The sequence below is a fragment of the Perca flavescens genome, chromosome 7 (genome assembly GCF_004354835.1).
Source record: "Perca flavescens isolate YP-PL-M2 chromosome 7, PFLA_1.0, whole genome shotgun sequence".
In the NCBI taxonomy this organism is placed as follows: domain Eukaryota; kingdom Metazoa; phylum Chordata; class Actinopteri; order Perciformes; family Percidae; genus Perca; species Perca flavescens.
In genome coordinates this window covers 34,658,375-34,674,118 of record NC_041337.1, presented here as the reverse complement: position 1 = coordinate 34,674,118, position 15,744 = coordinate 34,658,375, and the positions used below count along the sequence as shown (strand labels likewise).

Below are 15,744 nucleotides of genomic sequence, written 5' to 3'. Positions count from 1 at the left end.
TTGACGCAGAAGCATGAAACAGGCTTTCTCGCAGATTTTGTCCAATTTAGGTTAATTAATTTTTGCCCACCTAGTTTTTGTTGCTTTTTTCAATGTTTTTGCAAGAAAACACTTATAACACCTGTACTTTCATAAATTTAATTAGCTGAAGACATTTAAAAACTTCATATAAACATAATATTCCTTCATATTACATTGTCATGAAATTCATTTCATACAAAACAATTGAAAACGGCCCCTTATTTACAATTACAATTACACTGGCCCAGAACAGAGCCTGGCTTGTGCATAGTTTTGGCAGCAGTATCCGTTACGAGCGGTTTATAAATACATGGACGCTATCGTAACTCAGATTCTACTTTCTTTGGCTGTTTGAGAAAAAACTGGAGAGCTTGCTTTGCGTCTTCGATGATGATGAAGCTGGAAAACAAACAAGTAAAAGGAGTTATAAGGTCTCATAGCTGTTAAGAAGTCTGTTTAAACCTTTTGTTTTCTTCCAATTTTTTACAATTTGATGAAGAAAAAAAACGATAAAGAACGTTGAAAAAAAGTGTCTGAAAAAGGTTAAAAAATGTGGGTAAAAAAGGACAAAAACTATGGAAAGTGACAGACTTCGGGAAAAGCTTCAAAAATCAAGAAAAGTGACAAAAACGACGAAAAAAGTGACAAAATTGTCGGGAAAAGATTCAAAAACATCAGGAGAAGTGACAAAAGTGACGATTTTCAATTGTGACCCAGAAAAACCGAAAGTTTCCTGGTTGACGGGAAGACAACACAAGGGTTAAATTTAATATTCATGATTCTGAGAATGCAAATGTTCGAATCAGAAAATCTCTTAAATAAAGTAAGCCCGACAGTGTGCAGGACTCTTCCCAGTCAAATGTCTTTGATGCTATGCACCAATCCTTAGAGACGGAGGGCATTAAGTCCCGCCCCCAACGGAGGGGAAAACCATTGACATATATATATATATAATGGACCAACAGATCCCGTTGCTCTGGACGGAGACCAGTGAAGGCTATTAGAAGCACTTTTCCAGTGATCTCTTGCTTTACTGCGCAGCCTCCAACTGACAGAGACAACGTAAATGTGACGTGAGCAACGTGTCTGAAAGTGTGAAGTCTTCTGGTAGCTGTGCCGAGAGAAATCTCAATCATTCCCAATCTTTCAGAGACGGAGAGTGTAGGTATATGTAAGGAGATAACAGACACAGGCTAATTACTGATCACTAACATGCTAGTTAACATTAGTAATTAAACCTAAACAGCTAATGGAAGTCCAAACTGCCTGTGAGCTTCTCCTGTACTATACGGTAATTCCTTTACTGTGCGACAGTAAGGCACTTGGCTTGACACAATCGTTAGCCTATTGTTTTAAAAACGTCTGCTACTGAGCCATAACGTGAGGTACAAGGTAATGGAGCCTTTTATACATTGTCGTGTTTCTTTAGAAATAAACAACGGACAAATAGTCTTTAAACGCTTCAGGTGTAAAGTTATTCGCTGTCAAGTGACGGCTGAGATGGCGGTCAGTGGAATGCTAACAGGAGGTGATCGCTTTGTAGCAACAAAATGGCGCCATCGGAGGTTGGCGTTCTGAAGCGAAGCTTTCCCCCTTGGGGAAAACACTCTCTGCTCTTTATTGACTTGTATTGAGTGAAGGAGCCTCATCGTCAATTCAGTCTGCTACAAACAACAGAAAAATGCCTAAAAGCTGCTATGTGTCATATTCACTACAAACAAAATAAAAGACCTCAGAACTAAGTTTTTATAAGGTGCTGACCCAAAAAAAAGTGAGCTTTTGTGGCTTTTCCCTGACGTTTTTGTGACTTTTTCAATGTTGTGGGCCCTTTTTCTTGACGTTTCCAACAACACGAGGGTTAATTCAGATTAGAAGGCTGCTTCACTTCACTGACTGCCAAAGACTACCTAAAGGTTTGTTACATATATTAATGGGCTCCTTGAAGATGATTCCCAATGATTTTAGTGACCACTGAGTTCTTCTCTAGAGGATTTAAAAAGTATAGGGCAAGATACAGGAAATGCAAACACGTTTTCTATTATACAATAATACATTGCGTTGTTCTTCACCTTGTCTTTGCTGGTCTTCACTCACAGCAGGAACATCAGCGGCAGAGACAGAGTTACCTATCAAAGCATCCACCATCTCTTTGTACTGCTTCTTATGGCGAGCAGGAATAAACATGCCAAATCCTGAAGAAAAGAAGGATTAAAAAGTGAGTCAACAGTGACGACCTTCTGAAGAGTAATTCTCGTTCGAAACCTGGGAAAGAACTTACTGACTAGAAGGTTGAAGTCCTCGTCTCTCTCTGTGAATAAGCTCACCACCGTGGTCACCAGGTTTTCGTAGTTGTCCGACTTCTTGTAGCTCTGAATGGCCTGGAAGAGCTGAGCGGACTTTTCTGCTCCGACGGCTTTTTTCACGTCAGCCAGAAAGGTAGCGGGGACGTCACGGTTTGGAGCAGCAGCTGATACACATAAGAAGAAAATCCAGCAATGAATTTCATCCTGAAAACTAAGGAGCACAAAGGAGCACTCAGACTCAGGAGATCAGGATAGAGACTGTCTTCACCTGGGGGCCTCATTTATAAAACGGTGCGTACGCCACGTTTATAAATGAGGCCCCTGGTGTCGGTCTAAGGCAGGTGGGTCAGACTCATTTTCCCAGAGGGCCACACTGGAAAAAGAGAATCACACCAAGGACCAGACATGCAGAGTTTATTGACAGGCTTTTGTTACTGCATGTCACTTTTTTTTTTTTAAACATTTTGGTAGCTTTTTTCCCCCCTCATTTTTGTGGCTTTCTCAGACATTTGTCACCTTTTTGTAAATCTGTTGCTTTTTTTTTTTTTTTTTTTTGTCGCATTTTAGTTGACATGAAGCCCTACGAAAGTCATCAAAAGAGTTCTTTAGCCATCAGAGAATTGAGCAAATCAAGCAAAAACAATGATAATTTGTTTTGTTTTTTTAACAACAACCTGTTTCACAGCCTGAATATGAAAACTCTCTCTCTGCTTCTGGTGGAATTATATATGGGCCGGATGTAAATCGGGCCTTGAGTTTGACACATGTGGTCTAAGGCCTCAGTCACAGAGCCTGCGTTTGGGCGTTGGACGGACTGGCAAAAACACAGGTCATTCCATTCATTTTGAATGGGGGTAGTAGAGCTGACGATCTTTGCCCGAACAGGTTCGGTCTTAACAAAACTCAGGAAAACATCAAGGCACCTTCTTTAGAAAAATCTAACAGCCTTTATTGTTATGGCTCGGTCATCTTAAACCTTTAAAAAAAAACTGACGCGTTTCGGCACACAAGCCTTCGTCAGGGAGTCAACCGTTTTCAAACAGGAAAAGATAAGCTTTCAAACCACCAATCAGAAGCCTCCATTTGGCAGAGGCAGATTTAGCATTGTAGTATTATACAAAGACCACTAGATGTCCTCCTTGGAACTTAATAGAACAGAATTTTCGTGACTAAACGAAAAAGGTTACATACAATGCATGAATCACTACAACACCCATTAAAAATAAAGGGTATGGTTTACAAGCAGACACTTCAATCAAGTTCTTCGTTCAGGCCTGGGGATCTAGTAGCGGTTTGTCAAGAAACTTTCTCTCTGGTTTAGTTGTTTTTATCTGTCCCCTTCCCTTAGTGACAGCGCTATATGGTCAATCCCACAGGCCTGTACGGTAGATGGTCGGTCTTAATTTCTGTCATTTTACACAGGCTTGGGCTTGCGCGGTAAATGAGCGGTCAGGTGATGCGTTTCGATTAGCGTGAAAATGGATTTCACTGATGATCACTCAATGACTTATTTTATTTCCTCGTTCCAACTTCCAAGTGACCTATAGCCGACGTTAGTCATGAATAAATTATGTAAAAAGAAAATGTATAATGACTCATTCTTGACAAAAGAGCTGTGTGTGTGTGCATGCGCACATTTGAATAATGTCAGGCTGTAAACGGGTTCAGGCTTTTAAAAAGCATGCAAATAAACACAACTAAATAAAGTCTACTTGTGCTACATTAGGAGGTTAAAGAACACAACAGGCCGTTTGTGACACTCCCACACGGCCCGACTACCCTGCAGCATTTAACCGGATCACTGTTTCCCGTCCGAACGCAGCCTTATGTTCGAACCTGCAAATGCAATGAATTCTTCAGAAGCACTAAATTCAAAAGGTCAAGGTCCTACCAGTGTGAGGTTGTGTCAGTCCGTGCTGGTTTAGGTGGTGTCCTCCTTTGTTGAGCTGCTGTGTGTTGAGCTGACTGCAGGCGGAGCCTGGACCCCCAACAGGCTGACCGGCTGCAGCTTTAAGGAAACAAAACATAATAAAAAGGTACAGGTCTTCCTCCTTTATAGGGCTGCAACCATTCCTCGAGGAACTCAAGGAGTTCCATTACTAAAAATCAAGGCTTTGTACAATCCATTTAACTGTATATATACACAGCCCGCTGCGTTTCCGCTAGGGCTGGGCAATATATCGTGACATGACTATATTGCATCTTAGATTTTGGATATCTTAATATCGTAATGTGACAGTGGTGTCTTCCCCTGGTTTTAAAGGCTGCTTTACAGAAAAGTGAAGTGATTTTCGGATCATTCGGAGCAGTTTTATTATTTGCCTTTACCCAGTGTTTCCTCTAGGTTGATTTTGTAGTGGAGGCCCGCCATGGCAAAATTTCTGCCGCCACGGTATCAGAAATAGGGCAGACGCACAATGTATTAATGTTAATGTAATAAATATTTTTGTTGCATCTCTTTTGGTTGTTGTAATTTGTAGATGCCCCTAAGCACTCGTCTTACTGCCGGTAGCAGCAGAGAGCAGAAGTGTTATTTAAATAAACTTCTGGTGTACTTACAAACTTTCCAATCCATCGTTTTATGAGTACATAACCTATTTGTACTACTTGTAGAAGTTTGGTATCATTTTGGGCATTATTACTGGGGTAACTTAAGAAATACACAGTTGGATCCACTAGCGCCTGCACTAAGCTATTCAGCCGATAACTCTCCCAATGTTAGACCCAGGTGATAAAAGCTTCTGGGGGGTGTTTGGCTCGAGGTCGTGGTGCAAAGGACCCTAGGGTGAAATTACTCCAAACTAGTAGAGCTGAAGATCTTTGCCCAAACCCAACGGGACCCGACGGGTTAGGTCGGGTTTGGGCTTAATTTCTATTATTTTTTACGGGCTCGGGCTTGCGCTTCGGGCTGCATGGTATATGAGCGGTCAGGTGATGCGTTTCGATTAGCGTGAAAATGGATCCTGAGGAGGTGAAACGGAGGCTGGTCTCTGGAGGACTTAATTAATTTCTATGCTCCAACTTCCAAGTGGCCTATAGCCTCCGTTATTCATGAATAAATGATGTTAAAACATTTATAAATGACTCATTTTTTACGAAAGACAAAGGAGCTGTGTGCGTGCGGCGCAGTCTCTTTTTTCTTTCTCTCCCTTTTCCGCCGAGTGGTGCGTGTGCCCGCTCGCGGTGCGAGGCGCGTGTCCGACACCAACGATGCTGATAGACGCCTTTACAGTCGGGCTGTAAACAGGTTCGGGCTTTTAAAAAGCTGTCAATCAAAATGTACGGGTCGGGCTCGGGCCAAACTCTGTCGGGCTCGGGCCTTTTCGGGCCGTACTTTTAAGGCCCGATTACAGCTCTACGAACTAGGGCTGTCCTCGACTAAAGAAATTCTTAGTCGACTAACACTTATAGGATTTTGTCGACTAATTGATTAGTTGAGGTGGTTAAGACTAGAAAAGCACAATATAAATGTAGTTAATTAACCATCTGTTTCTCCACAATTAATCCTGCAAAAGCACCACTTTAAATCTTGTGTTTACCATAAATGTGCTCAGAAGTTTCTCGGAAATAAGTAATTAAGCATGAATAAGCATAAAAAATGACTAATCGACTAAAGAAATCTTCGTCGTGCAACATAAATCTCAGATTGGACAGATAGTCTAGCTAGCTGTCTGGATTTACCCTGCAGAGATCTGAGGAGCAGTTAACCATAGTCCTCAGAAATCCACCGGAGGTTAGAACACCAACACAAAGGAAGAGGAACGGGAGTGAAATCCGGTGGGATTTCCGAGTGGCCCCGGATCAATCCCGGAAGTGGAACATGGTGGATATAGACTATGTCCTACCGGTGTGAGGTTGTGTCAGTCCGTGCTGGTTTAGGTGGTGTCCTCCTTTGTTGAGCTGCTGTGTGTTGAGCTGACTGCAGGCGGAGCCTGGACCCCCAACAGGCTGACTGGCTGCAGCTTTAAGGACACATAACATAACAAGTTACAGGTCTTGTCTTCCTTTTCTTATTGTACTGCTAGTGAACTCTTGTGTGAGTACATTTACATGCACACCAATATTCCGAATAAGACAATATTCCGAATTTAGATATTCAGAAAAAGGCCTTTTTCTGAATATAGCATTTTCCGATTAAGACGTGTGCGATATTCCGGTATTATTCGGGTTTTAGAGGCATTCTTTGGACATTTATACAGCGCATTCAGAATATGCGTCTCAATTGGGGTTTATACCACAGTTTACGGGTCAGCTCTGTGCGTTGCTATGGTTGCTGTACACAAACCAACCAGCCAACAGTTTGCAAAGGCTGCAGACCCGATAAGGAGAAACACATTATCAAAGACTGATATCAACAGGTTGTTGGATATGAGCTCACATCGCTACGCCGAGCTTTTAAAGAAGCTGGTTGAAGGAATGAAAGAGGGAGGCTGTGTTGACACGCTCCAACAAGTCGTATTTTGCACGGCTACAAGGAAACAGGAATATTAGAGGAATATTCACTTTCATTAGACATGTAAACAGCTCAGTCGGGATATTGTCTTTTTCTGAATAAGGGCAAAAACCGGAACATGTGCATGTAAACAGTCAATGACGTTTACAAGCTGTCAATTTTCAGGTTATGGTCGGGTTAACGTCACTATTCGGGCTTCTGAAACATTCGGAATAACCCGTTTACATGCGTGAGCAGAGAGAGTTACTCCTGTATACGTGGAATTTGTAATCAATTGGCGATATCCCGATGTAAACGGCGACGCACGGTTAGCGTCTGGACGTACGGACAACCTTAAGACGCAATAACTTTTCGGTGAACTTCTTATAAATCTCACTATCTCGGTACTTTCTGCCGTCAACAAAAGACATTATATTCATGGTTTTCACCACACTAATAAAGAAATTGGTTTCCTCCTCGCTCCAAAAGTGTGGTGCTGTGCTGCGTCTCGCCATGTTTACCTCTACTTCTTGTTTACTTCTGGTATACTGCGCGCAGGTTTTCTGCATTGACATATATATATATATATATATATATATATATATATATATATATATATATATATAAATAAATAAATAACTATATTATTATAGTATATCATTATTATTATTATAACTATGTTTTCTGGTGCATACAAGAAGTTCCTCTACTCAAAAGACCAAGATTCCTTGCGAATAGAACATGCGCAGAACACAAATCAATGTTCCTTTTGATGGAGATGCCGATGATTGCCGATAAGCGTTTACATGACCAAAATTTCGGGTTAGAAAAGGGGTAACCCAGGGATCATTTTCGGGTTTTTAAAAAACGGAATATGAGCATATTCGTGTTTTTGCCGGTGTTTACATGGCCATGCGCGACCGGGTTATTGCTAATATTACGGTTTTGAACGGGTTACTGGCTGCATCACTGAGTCATCACTGAGCAGTCACTGAGTTTTCATTTAACAGCAAAAATACCAAACATACTCTAGTTCCAGTTCCACCAATGTAAGGATGTTCTGCTGTTCCGTTTGTATATCAGTGTAAATGAAATATTATTATTATAAAGTGAATATCTTTTGGACTGTAGCAAAAGAAGCAATCAGACGGTGTCACCCTGTACTTGAGGGAGTAATGTCCATTTTATCGCACATTTCAGAAACTCTACAGACCAACGTGAACTGAAAACAAATCTAGACTATTAAAACAATATTGTATCTCTGAGCTTGCCTATCTTGTCCGACACATTTCCAACGTGTAAAGAAGAGCGCAGTGTTTTCCTACCGCCCTGCAGCATCAGGGCTTTCTTCTCGTCCACAGAGAGCGAGTGATCAGGCTTGTATCCGCAGCCTTTCCCCGTCAGCTGCTGGCACTTCTCATCAAACCTCTTCTTGTGGTGGGGCCGGATGAACTGGTAGAGGCCTGCGACACAGAGGCTGCGTTATCAACGAGGGACTCAACTTCACATGGAAAGACAAACGCAAAAACAAGTACACTATAACACAGTGTTTCTCAAATGGGGTACGTGTCCCCCTAGGGGTACTTTGGAGGACTGCAGGGGGTACGTGACATTTATTTGCAAAAATAATTTTCAGTTACAAGGCTGTAGTTACTTCTACGGTCTTTTTTTTCCCCCCAAAGTTGTTGTCGCTTGTTTTGACCTATTCTTGCCTTTCTTCCTTACTTTTTTCGACGGTCTCTTTTTCTTCGAAGATTTTGTCACTTTTTTCGAAGTTTGTCACTTATTTGAATTTGTTGTCACTTTTGTCGCCCTAGTGTTGCCTTCCTTCTTTCTACTGCGTTTTGTTATTACTATTTTCGACCTATTCTTGCCTTCCTTCCTTCTTTCTACCGTCTTTTTCCAAGGTTTTGTCTTTTTTATTTTTACTTTTTTGTCGCCTTTTTCCATCATCATTTAAATATTTTCCAGATCCAAGGCTGTTGTTAAGTAAATCTATCGCTGACAACACTGTATTCTTCCTCTTTATATAGACTTTTCTTTTTCCACCAAAAATGATTAGGGTGTACATGGCTTAAAAAAACTGTTCAAAGGGGGAACATTATTGAAAAAAGCTTGAGAACCACTGCTATAACACATAATAGGGCTGCAATATATCGTTTTTATGTCGCAATATCAACTGGCGCAATAAACACATCGCAAAAGGCTGCGACGCATCGCGAAAGACACTCCAAGATTTTTCTGTTAGTTGAAAGAAAATATCAGCAGAAAGGTGCACTTTAAAAAGTAACTCATTCAATTCAATGTTCAATAAAAACATTGAATGTTCTTTCATTTGTTTTAAATTCAACAGGCAATTATAAAAAATAATACATTTTAGACTTTTTTAAGACCCCGCGGAACGGCACCTGGGTAGCTCACTTGGTAGAGCGCGCGCCCATATGTAGAGGTTTACTCCTTGCCGCAGCAGCCGTGGGCTCGACTCCGACCTGCGGCCTTTTGCTGCATGTCATTCCCTCCCTCTCTCTCTCTCCCCTCTCAAGTCTTCATCTGTCCCATGAAAATAAACGAATAAAATGCCCCAATAAATAATAATAATAAAAAAAAAAGCCTGACTCCAGCAGAAGGCTTACCCTAGGGCTGTGCTCGATTGAAGAAGTTCTTAGTCGACTAACACTCATTCAACTGTATCGACTAATCGATTAGTTGATTTAATCGACAGATCTGTAAATCTGAGTTTCTCCGCAAAGAGTCATGCTAAAAGCACCACTTTAATTCTTGTGTTAACCAGAGATGTGCTCGTACGTTTCTTGGAAATAAGTCATTCAGCGTGAAGAAAAGCATCAAACACGACTAATGGACTAAAGAGATCTAAGTTGACTAAGACCAAAAGGACCGATTAGTCGACTAATCGACTAAGAGGGAGCAGCCCTAGATTACCCCGCAGCAGAGCGTGAGTATTGGTGTCCTCGGTTAGGACGGCCGTCTCAGTCAGCAGGACGTCCATGTTGTCCGTCTTCTTGTAGGTCTGCAGAGCCTTTATGACGCGGTCAAAGCTACACCGGCTCAGGGACGTCTTCATCTCGGCCAGGAAGTCCTTCACCCTGCTGGCTGTCCCTCGCTCAGGGACGGACCCCGACGCGCTCGACCTCTGCAACAAGGACGGAGGGAAATAGGCTGCTCACATTTGTACGGAAGAGGATTAGGGCCACTGGGGAAAAATTTATTTCAGTTCACAATTCTGACTTTAAACTCAGAATTGTGTGTGTGCCTGTGTGTGTGTGTCTGTGTGTGTGTCTGTGTGTCTGTATGTGTGTATCTGTCTAATTCCCTCCCCCCATAGCACACAAGACAAAATAAGAGTTTACTTGCAAAATGTAACGTGCAAAGCAATCCTTTTTCATCGATTTCATTGTTTTTGTGATCGTTAAAAGCGAATAAAGTCAGAATTCTGAGTTTAAACTCAGAATATAGTCAGAATAAATAAAGTCAGAATTCTGAGTTTAAACTCAGAATTCTGACTTTATTTATTCTGAGTTTAAACTCAGAATATAGTCAGAATAAATAAACTCAGAATTCTGACTTTATTTATTCTGAGTTTAAACTCAGAATATAGTCAGAATAAATAAAGTCAGCATTTTGAGATTAAACTCAGAATTCTGACTTTATTTATTCTGAGTTTAAACTCAGAATTCTGAGAATTAAGTCAGAACTCAAATAGATTTTTCACCAGTGGCCCTAATCCTCTTCCGTACATTTGCAATGTACTGTACGTTGAAAATATTGTTTTTATTGAAACAAAAACATAAATATGAGTTTATTACAAAATATTTGACTAAAGTAGTTTGATTTGCGTTGGGATGATCCTGTAATTCACACTACCAGGGACTATAAATTGAATAAAAAGATTTTTTTATTTTTTTTTACTTCTTGCTGATCTAAGCCATACTGTTTGGTTTAACAACATACAATCATGACTCGGAGGTGGAGCTGTACAATTAATAAAATGTTGGTTTCGGCTTTTAACGATCACAAAAACAATGTAATCGAGAAAAAGTAAACTCTTATTTTGTCTTGTGTTCTATGGGGGGGAATTAGACAGACACACACATACAGACACACACAGGCACACACAGACAGACACAGACAGACAGACACAGACAGACAGACAGACAGACAGACACACACACACACACAGACAGACACAGACAGACACAGACAGACACAGACACACACACACACAGACAGACACAGACAGACAGACACACACAGACAGACACACACAGACAGACAGACACACACACAGACAGACAGACACAGACAGACAGACACACACACACAGACAGACACAGACAGACAGACAGACAGGCACACACAGACAGACACACAGGCAGGCAGGCAGGCACACACACACACACAAACAGACAGACACAAACACACACACATACAGACACACAGGCACACACACACAGAGATACAAACACACACACACACACAGACACACACACACACACACACACACACACACACACACACACACACACACACACACACACACACAGCTATTCTCTTAAAGAGAGTATAAGTATAAATCCTGGCTACAGCGTTAAGTGCCTACATACAACCATAAATCTCACACCACCACCAAACACTGGTGCTGTTATTCTACTGGAACATGTAGCCTACCTGTTCTTGGACCAATTTGATTTTACGTTTTCCTCCCCGCAACTCATCGTCCATCCTCTTGTCACATTGAAGGGACAGTGTGGACAGACGGTCTGCCTTCAAAAGAAACATGTTAAATTGAACAATTAGGTAGTCCTCTTGGAAATACTTTCCCACTGTCGTTTCGTTTCACACCAGTGATCCTGTATCTGTACCGGCCAACTTCACACACACGAGCTACAGAGAGTCAAAGTCCCTCCCCTTTCTTCTGGACCCCGTTCTACTTCGTAAATAATGGTGCGTTCTTTTTGTCCACCGAAGTCGTTTTTGATTCTGAACCGGAAGTTGTAAAAGAGCCCCGAGGTCGTATATATATATACGACTCGTCAAGTCGTCTGAACTCAGAGGACCCCGAGTTCACTTTCAAAGATGGCTACGTAGTGCATCACACGTAGTAAACATTGTGGTTTTCTACAATTTTAAGCACTTTTGTCGTTGTTGTAACCAAATGAAGAAGTGGTACACATAGTGCTGTATACTGCTACCTATAGACATGTCTCTACAGTCTTATTAGGAGTTAAACATAGTGCTGTATACTGCTACCTATAGACATGTCTCTACAGTCTTATTAGGAGTTAAACATAGTGCTGTATACTACTACCTATAATACCTACTGCCTTTTTGGCTTTTTCCCTTTCCTTTATTGTGTAACGTTTTATGTATACAAAGTGAATAAAAAGCCCAAAGTCCCCCCCCAAAGGGACTTACCATCTCCAACAGAAAACACTGTCCACAAACTGCTCCAAACAGCTCTATTGTAGTCCAGCCTTTACTTCAGAGACCAACGTGGTCACTTTGGAACACACGTTATAATGCTCACCTAGCTGCTAGCATGGCACGCCCTCATACTCTGCTTCTGACTGGCTAGTAGTCCTTACCTAGGTACTGTCAGGGCACGCCTTCATACTCTGCTTCTGACTGGCTAGTAGTCCTTACTTAGGTACTGTCAGGGCACGCCCTCATACTCTGCTTCTGACTGGCTAGTAGTCCTTACATGGTACTGCACATGTGCGACTCCCAACAAAGATGGAACAGAAGTGAGATGTCTCACTCTGTAGATAAAACAGAGAGCTCAACACACAGGGTGAAAAGAGAAGCTGCAATAATGTGCAGTACAACAAAAATATGTTGTTTTTTGAAAATTAAACCATGTAAACCTATTCTGATATAACCTCTAAAATACAAGTATGAACCTGAATATGAGCACTTTAAATAATTATGTTTCTCCCTGTTCACTACCTTTAAAAAAAAAAAAAAAAGGTCCCATGGTGGTCCACTGGAAGGGGAGGGACTTTGTCTCCCTATTATACGCAGCATGATTCTCACTGCAAATGTAGTTTGCACATGTACTGTATCAGACAAGATCTTATTTTTTTTCCACAAAGTCTCTCTTTCTGACCCACTTGGTACAAACCAGTTCCATGTCAGAAAGACTGGTGGGACAGAAGACGGGTGTCTCAAAGAAACACGCTACCTTCTCTTCTCCCACAGCGGAGTCATCGTCCTCCCTGCGATGGTCCCCTTGGTCCAGAGCGTCCAGCAGGTTGGCTGGTCTCTTCTGGCTCTCCTGCAGCTCACACTCGTACTCGATACAGATCCTGGCCATCCCATTGGCTCCAGAGTGTTCGTCTGATCACAAACAAAAGGCTCAAACAAAGGACTAACCATTAAAGTGTAAAGTGCAGGTTAACCACCACAACAAATTAATATGTAAATAAAGTGCTCAATATGTATATATTTAAACATTTCTGTCTTAAAATGTGTTAAAATAACATGGCCGGCCGTCTCTCTCTCACACACACACACACACACACACACACACACACACACACACACACACACACACACACACACACACACACACACACACACACACAGAGCCACAGCGCAGCAGCAGAGGAGAGAGTGGGTCCCAGAGGCAGCAGTAAAATCAGCCCACTTCGTAGCCACTAACCTCATCTAGGCACCAATCAGTTTGTCCTGGTGGACCCTGTTTCTGATGTACTCGTACGTCCCGCAAAAACACAATAGTTTACCATTTTTGCTAGCTAGCTAGGTCTCCAATATAACTGCTAGCCTACTAGCCGTTAGACTCTTGGAGTCCCTCTTATGACGTCACACCCCGCCTAGTGGAAGGGAGGGGGAGTGCTTAAAACCACTGTAAAAAGTACCAACTTTTCACATCATATTCAGCATTTTGTTATAAAAACAATGGTGTGCGGCTCTAATCTTTATGTTTAATAAACACATTGCTTAACTTCATGAAAAATGTAACCTGCAATTTACACTTTAAGCAAGCGGTATACTCGCCATTCCCGACCTGTCGCGCGACATTGTGACGTCATGGGAGCGCCTTGACTATTTATACCCGCGCGTGGTGGTTGGGACACTAGCTGCAGTCTTCTCCTGAACAGAGGTGGCGCTAATGAGGAAAGGCTACCGACTTTGCTATTTCTACAGACTAGAAGAAGAAGAAGAAAAAGGTAAACAACGGCAGAACTGGCAGCAGCATTGACGTCAATGTCAACAGTGGCTAAGATGATATTGGAGTCAATGGATGAGGAAGAACAGCCGATTTTGAGCCTGCTTGCAAAGAAACGAAGAAAAAGAAGGTGGAATGTTCATCCATTGAATAACGCCAGACATAAATAAGGTGAGTTCAATATCCTCGTGTAACAAATGAGGATGATAGACGAAGAGAAGCACTTTGAATACTTCAGAATGTCTGCAAAACGATTCGATGAGCTACTTGGTCGGATCAAGACTTTCATTCATCATAAAAGAACTCATCTTAACCCGGTAAGTTTACAACAGAGACTTTCAGTCACTGAGAGTCCTGGCCTCCGGTATCTGTCAGGATGCAGACGCTACTAGCGCACTTGCTCGGAAAGCTTGCCCTCAAACTCGTCCATGCTTCCTGTTTCCGCTTTGTCCTGCAAGGGCGCAGGGTTCTAATCCGACCTGCTGCCCTTTGCTGCGGTTCATCCCCCCCCATCTCTCTCCCCCTTTCATATCTATCCACTTTGAAATAAAAAGGGAAAAGCCCCAAACAATAATCGTAAAAAAAGAAATCAGGGCGTGCCGGCGAGATCTCCGTCACATTGTCGCGCGACATGTCGGGAACGGCGACTATAAAGAGGCCTTTAGTCTGTGGATTTAAAGCAGGCGTGGAAACACTCCCTTTATCTTTCTACTCACTGAGTTTCCTCCTCTTCAGGCTGGGAAGGTGGGCGTCCAGCACCTTGGCCTTCTGGGGGTTCTGGGAGCTTTGGGAGGATGAGCAGGAAGTGAAGCCAGGGGACTGGAGAGTGTCTGGTAAGGACTCTGTCTCACAGCTTTCTGCTGCAGACTTCTTCTCTACCACAGGCCTCTGGCACATTCAAACACAACCATAAAAACTGATTTATTGAAGGTTTTTTTTGCGTCTGTTTTTTAGGGCGCAGATGTATATATACACACATATACACACACACACACACACACAGTAGAGGCCAAAAGTTTGGACACACCTTCTCATTCAATGTGTTTCTTTATTTTCATGACTATTTACATTGTAGATTCTCACTGAAGGCATCAAAACTATGAATGAACACATATGGAATTATGTACTTAACAAAAAAGTGTGAAATAACTGAAAACATGTCTTATATTTTAGATTCTTCAAAGTAGATAATTCTGCAAACCCTTGGTGTTCTCTCAATGAGCTTCATGAGGTAGTCACCTGAAATGGTTTTACCTTCACAGGTGTGCCTTGTCAGGGTTAATTAGTGGAATTATTTCCCTTATTAATAAAAAAGCAAAGGGTGGCTACTTTGAAGAATCTAAAATATAACACGTTTAAAATAAAATAAAAAAAGGAAAAAAATAAAAAGGAAACTCATTGAATGAGAAGGTGTGTCCAAACTTTTGGCCTGTACTGTGTGTGTGTGTGTGTGTGTGTGTGTGTGTGTGTGTGTGTGTGTGTGTGTGTGTGTGTGTGTGTGCGTGTGTGTGTACAGTGCCGTCCACAATTATTGGCACCCGAGTTTGAGATGGGGTCATGGACTTCTAAAAATTCTCGTTTTTTTTTAAACAACATAGAACCCAAATGCAAAAAAAGAGAAAAATCCAACCTTTTATTTAAGTACATTACTTTGGTGGTAAAACAAAAATCACACATTTAGAAAAAAAAAAACTTGAAATCATGTGTCCCACAATTATTGGCACCCCTGATGTTAATACTTTGTACAACCCCCTTTTGCCAACAAGACAGCACTTAATCTC

At 41.8% G+C, this 15,744-nt stretch overlaps 1 protein-coding gene across 2 annotated transcripts in view; it reads right to left on the bottom strand.

The window, feature by feature from the left end:
• Positions 1-122: 122 nt before the first annotated feature.
• rtel1 (regulator of telomere elongation helicase 1) overlaps positions 123-15,744 on the bottom strand; it is a 47,596-nt gene continuing 31,974 nt past the window's right edge. Inside the window, exons 25-34 of one of the 2 annotated variants that reach the window (XM_028583758.1) lie at positions 14,680-14,851; positions 12,956-13,110; positions 11,443-11,538; positions 9,697-9,907; positions 8,082-8,219; positions 6,170-6,286; positions 4,216-4,332; positions 2,300-2,488; positions 2,091-2,213; positions 123-420 (exon numbers count right to left, since the gene is read on the bottom strand). In XM_028583758.1, coding sequence (XP_028439559.1) covers positions 356-420; positions 2,091-2,213; positions 2,300-2,488; positions 4,216-4,332; positions 6,170-6,286; positions 8,082-8,219; positions 9,697-9,907; positions 11,443-11,538; positions 12,956-13,110; positions 14,680-14,851 — 1,383 coding nt within the window. In that variant the 3' untranslated portion in view covers positions 123-355. The remainder of the gene's footprint in view (positions 421-2,090; positions 2,214-2,299; positions 2,489-4,215; positions 4,333-6,169; positions 6,287-8,081; positions 8,220-9,696; positions 9,908-11,442; positions 11,539-12,955; positions 13,111-14,679; positions 14,852-15,744) is intronic. The other variant, XM_028583759.1, reaches the window with a different exon arrangement.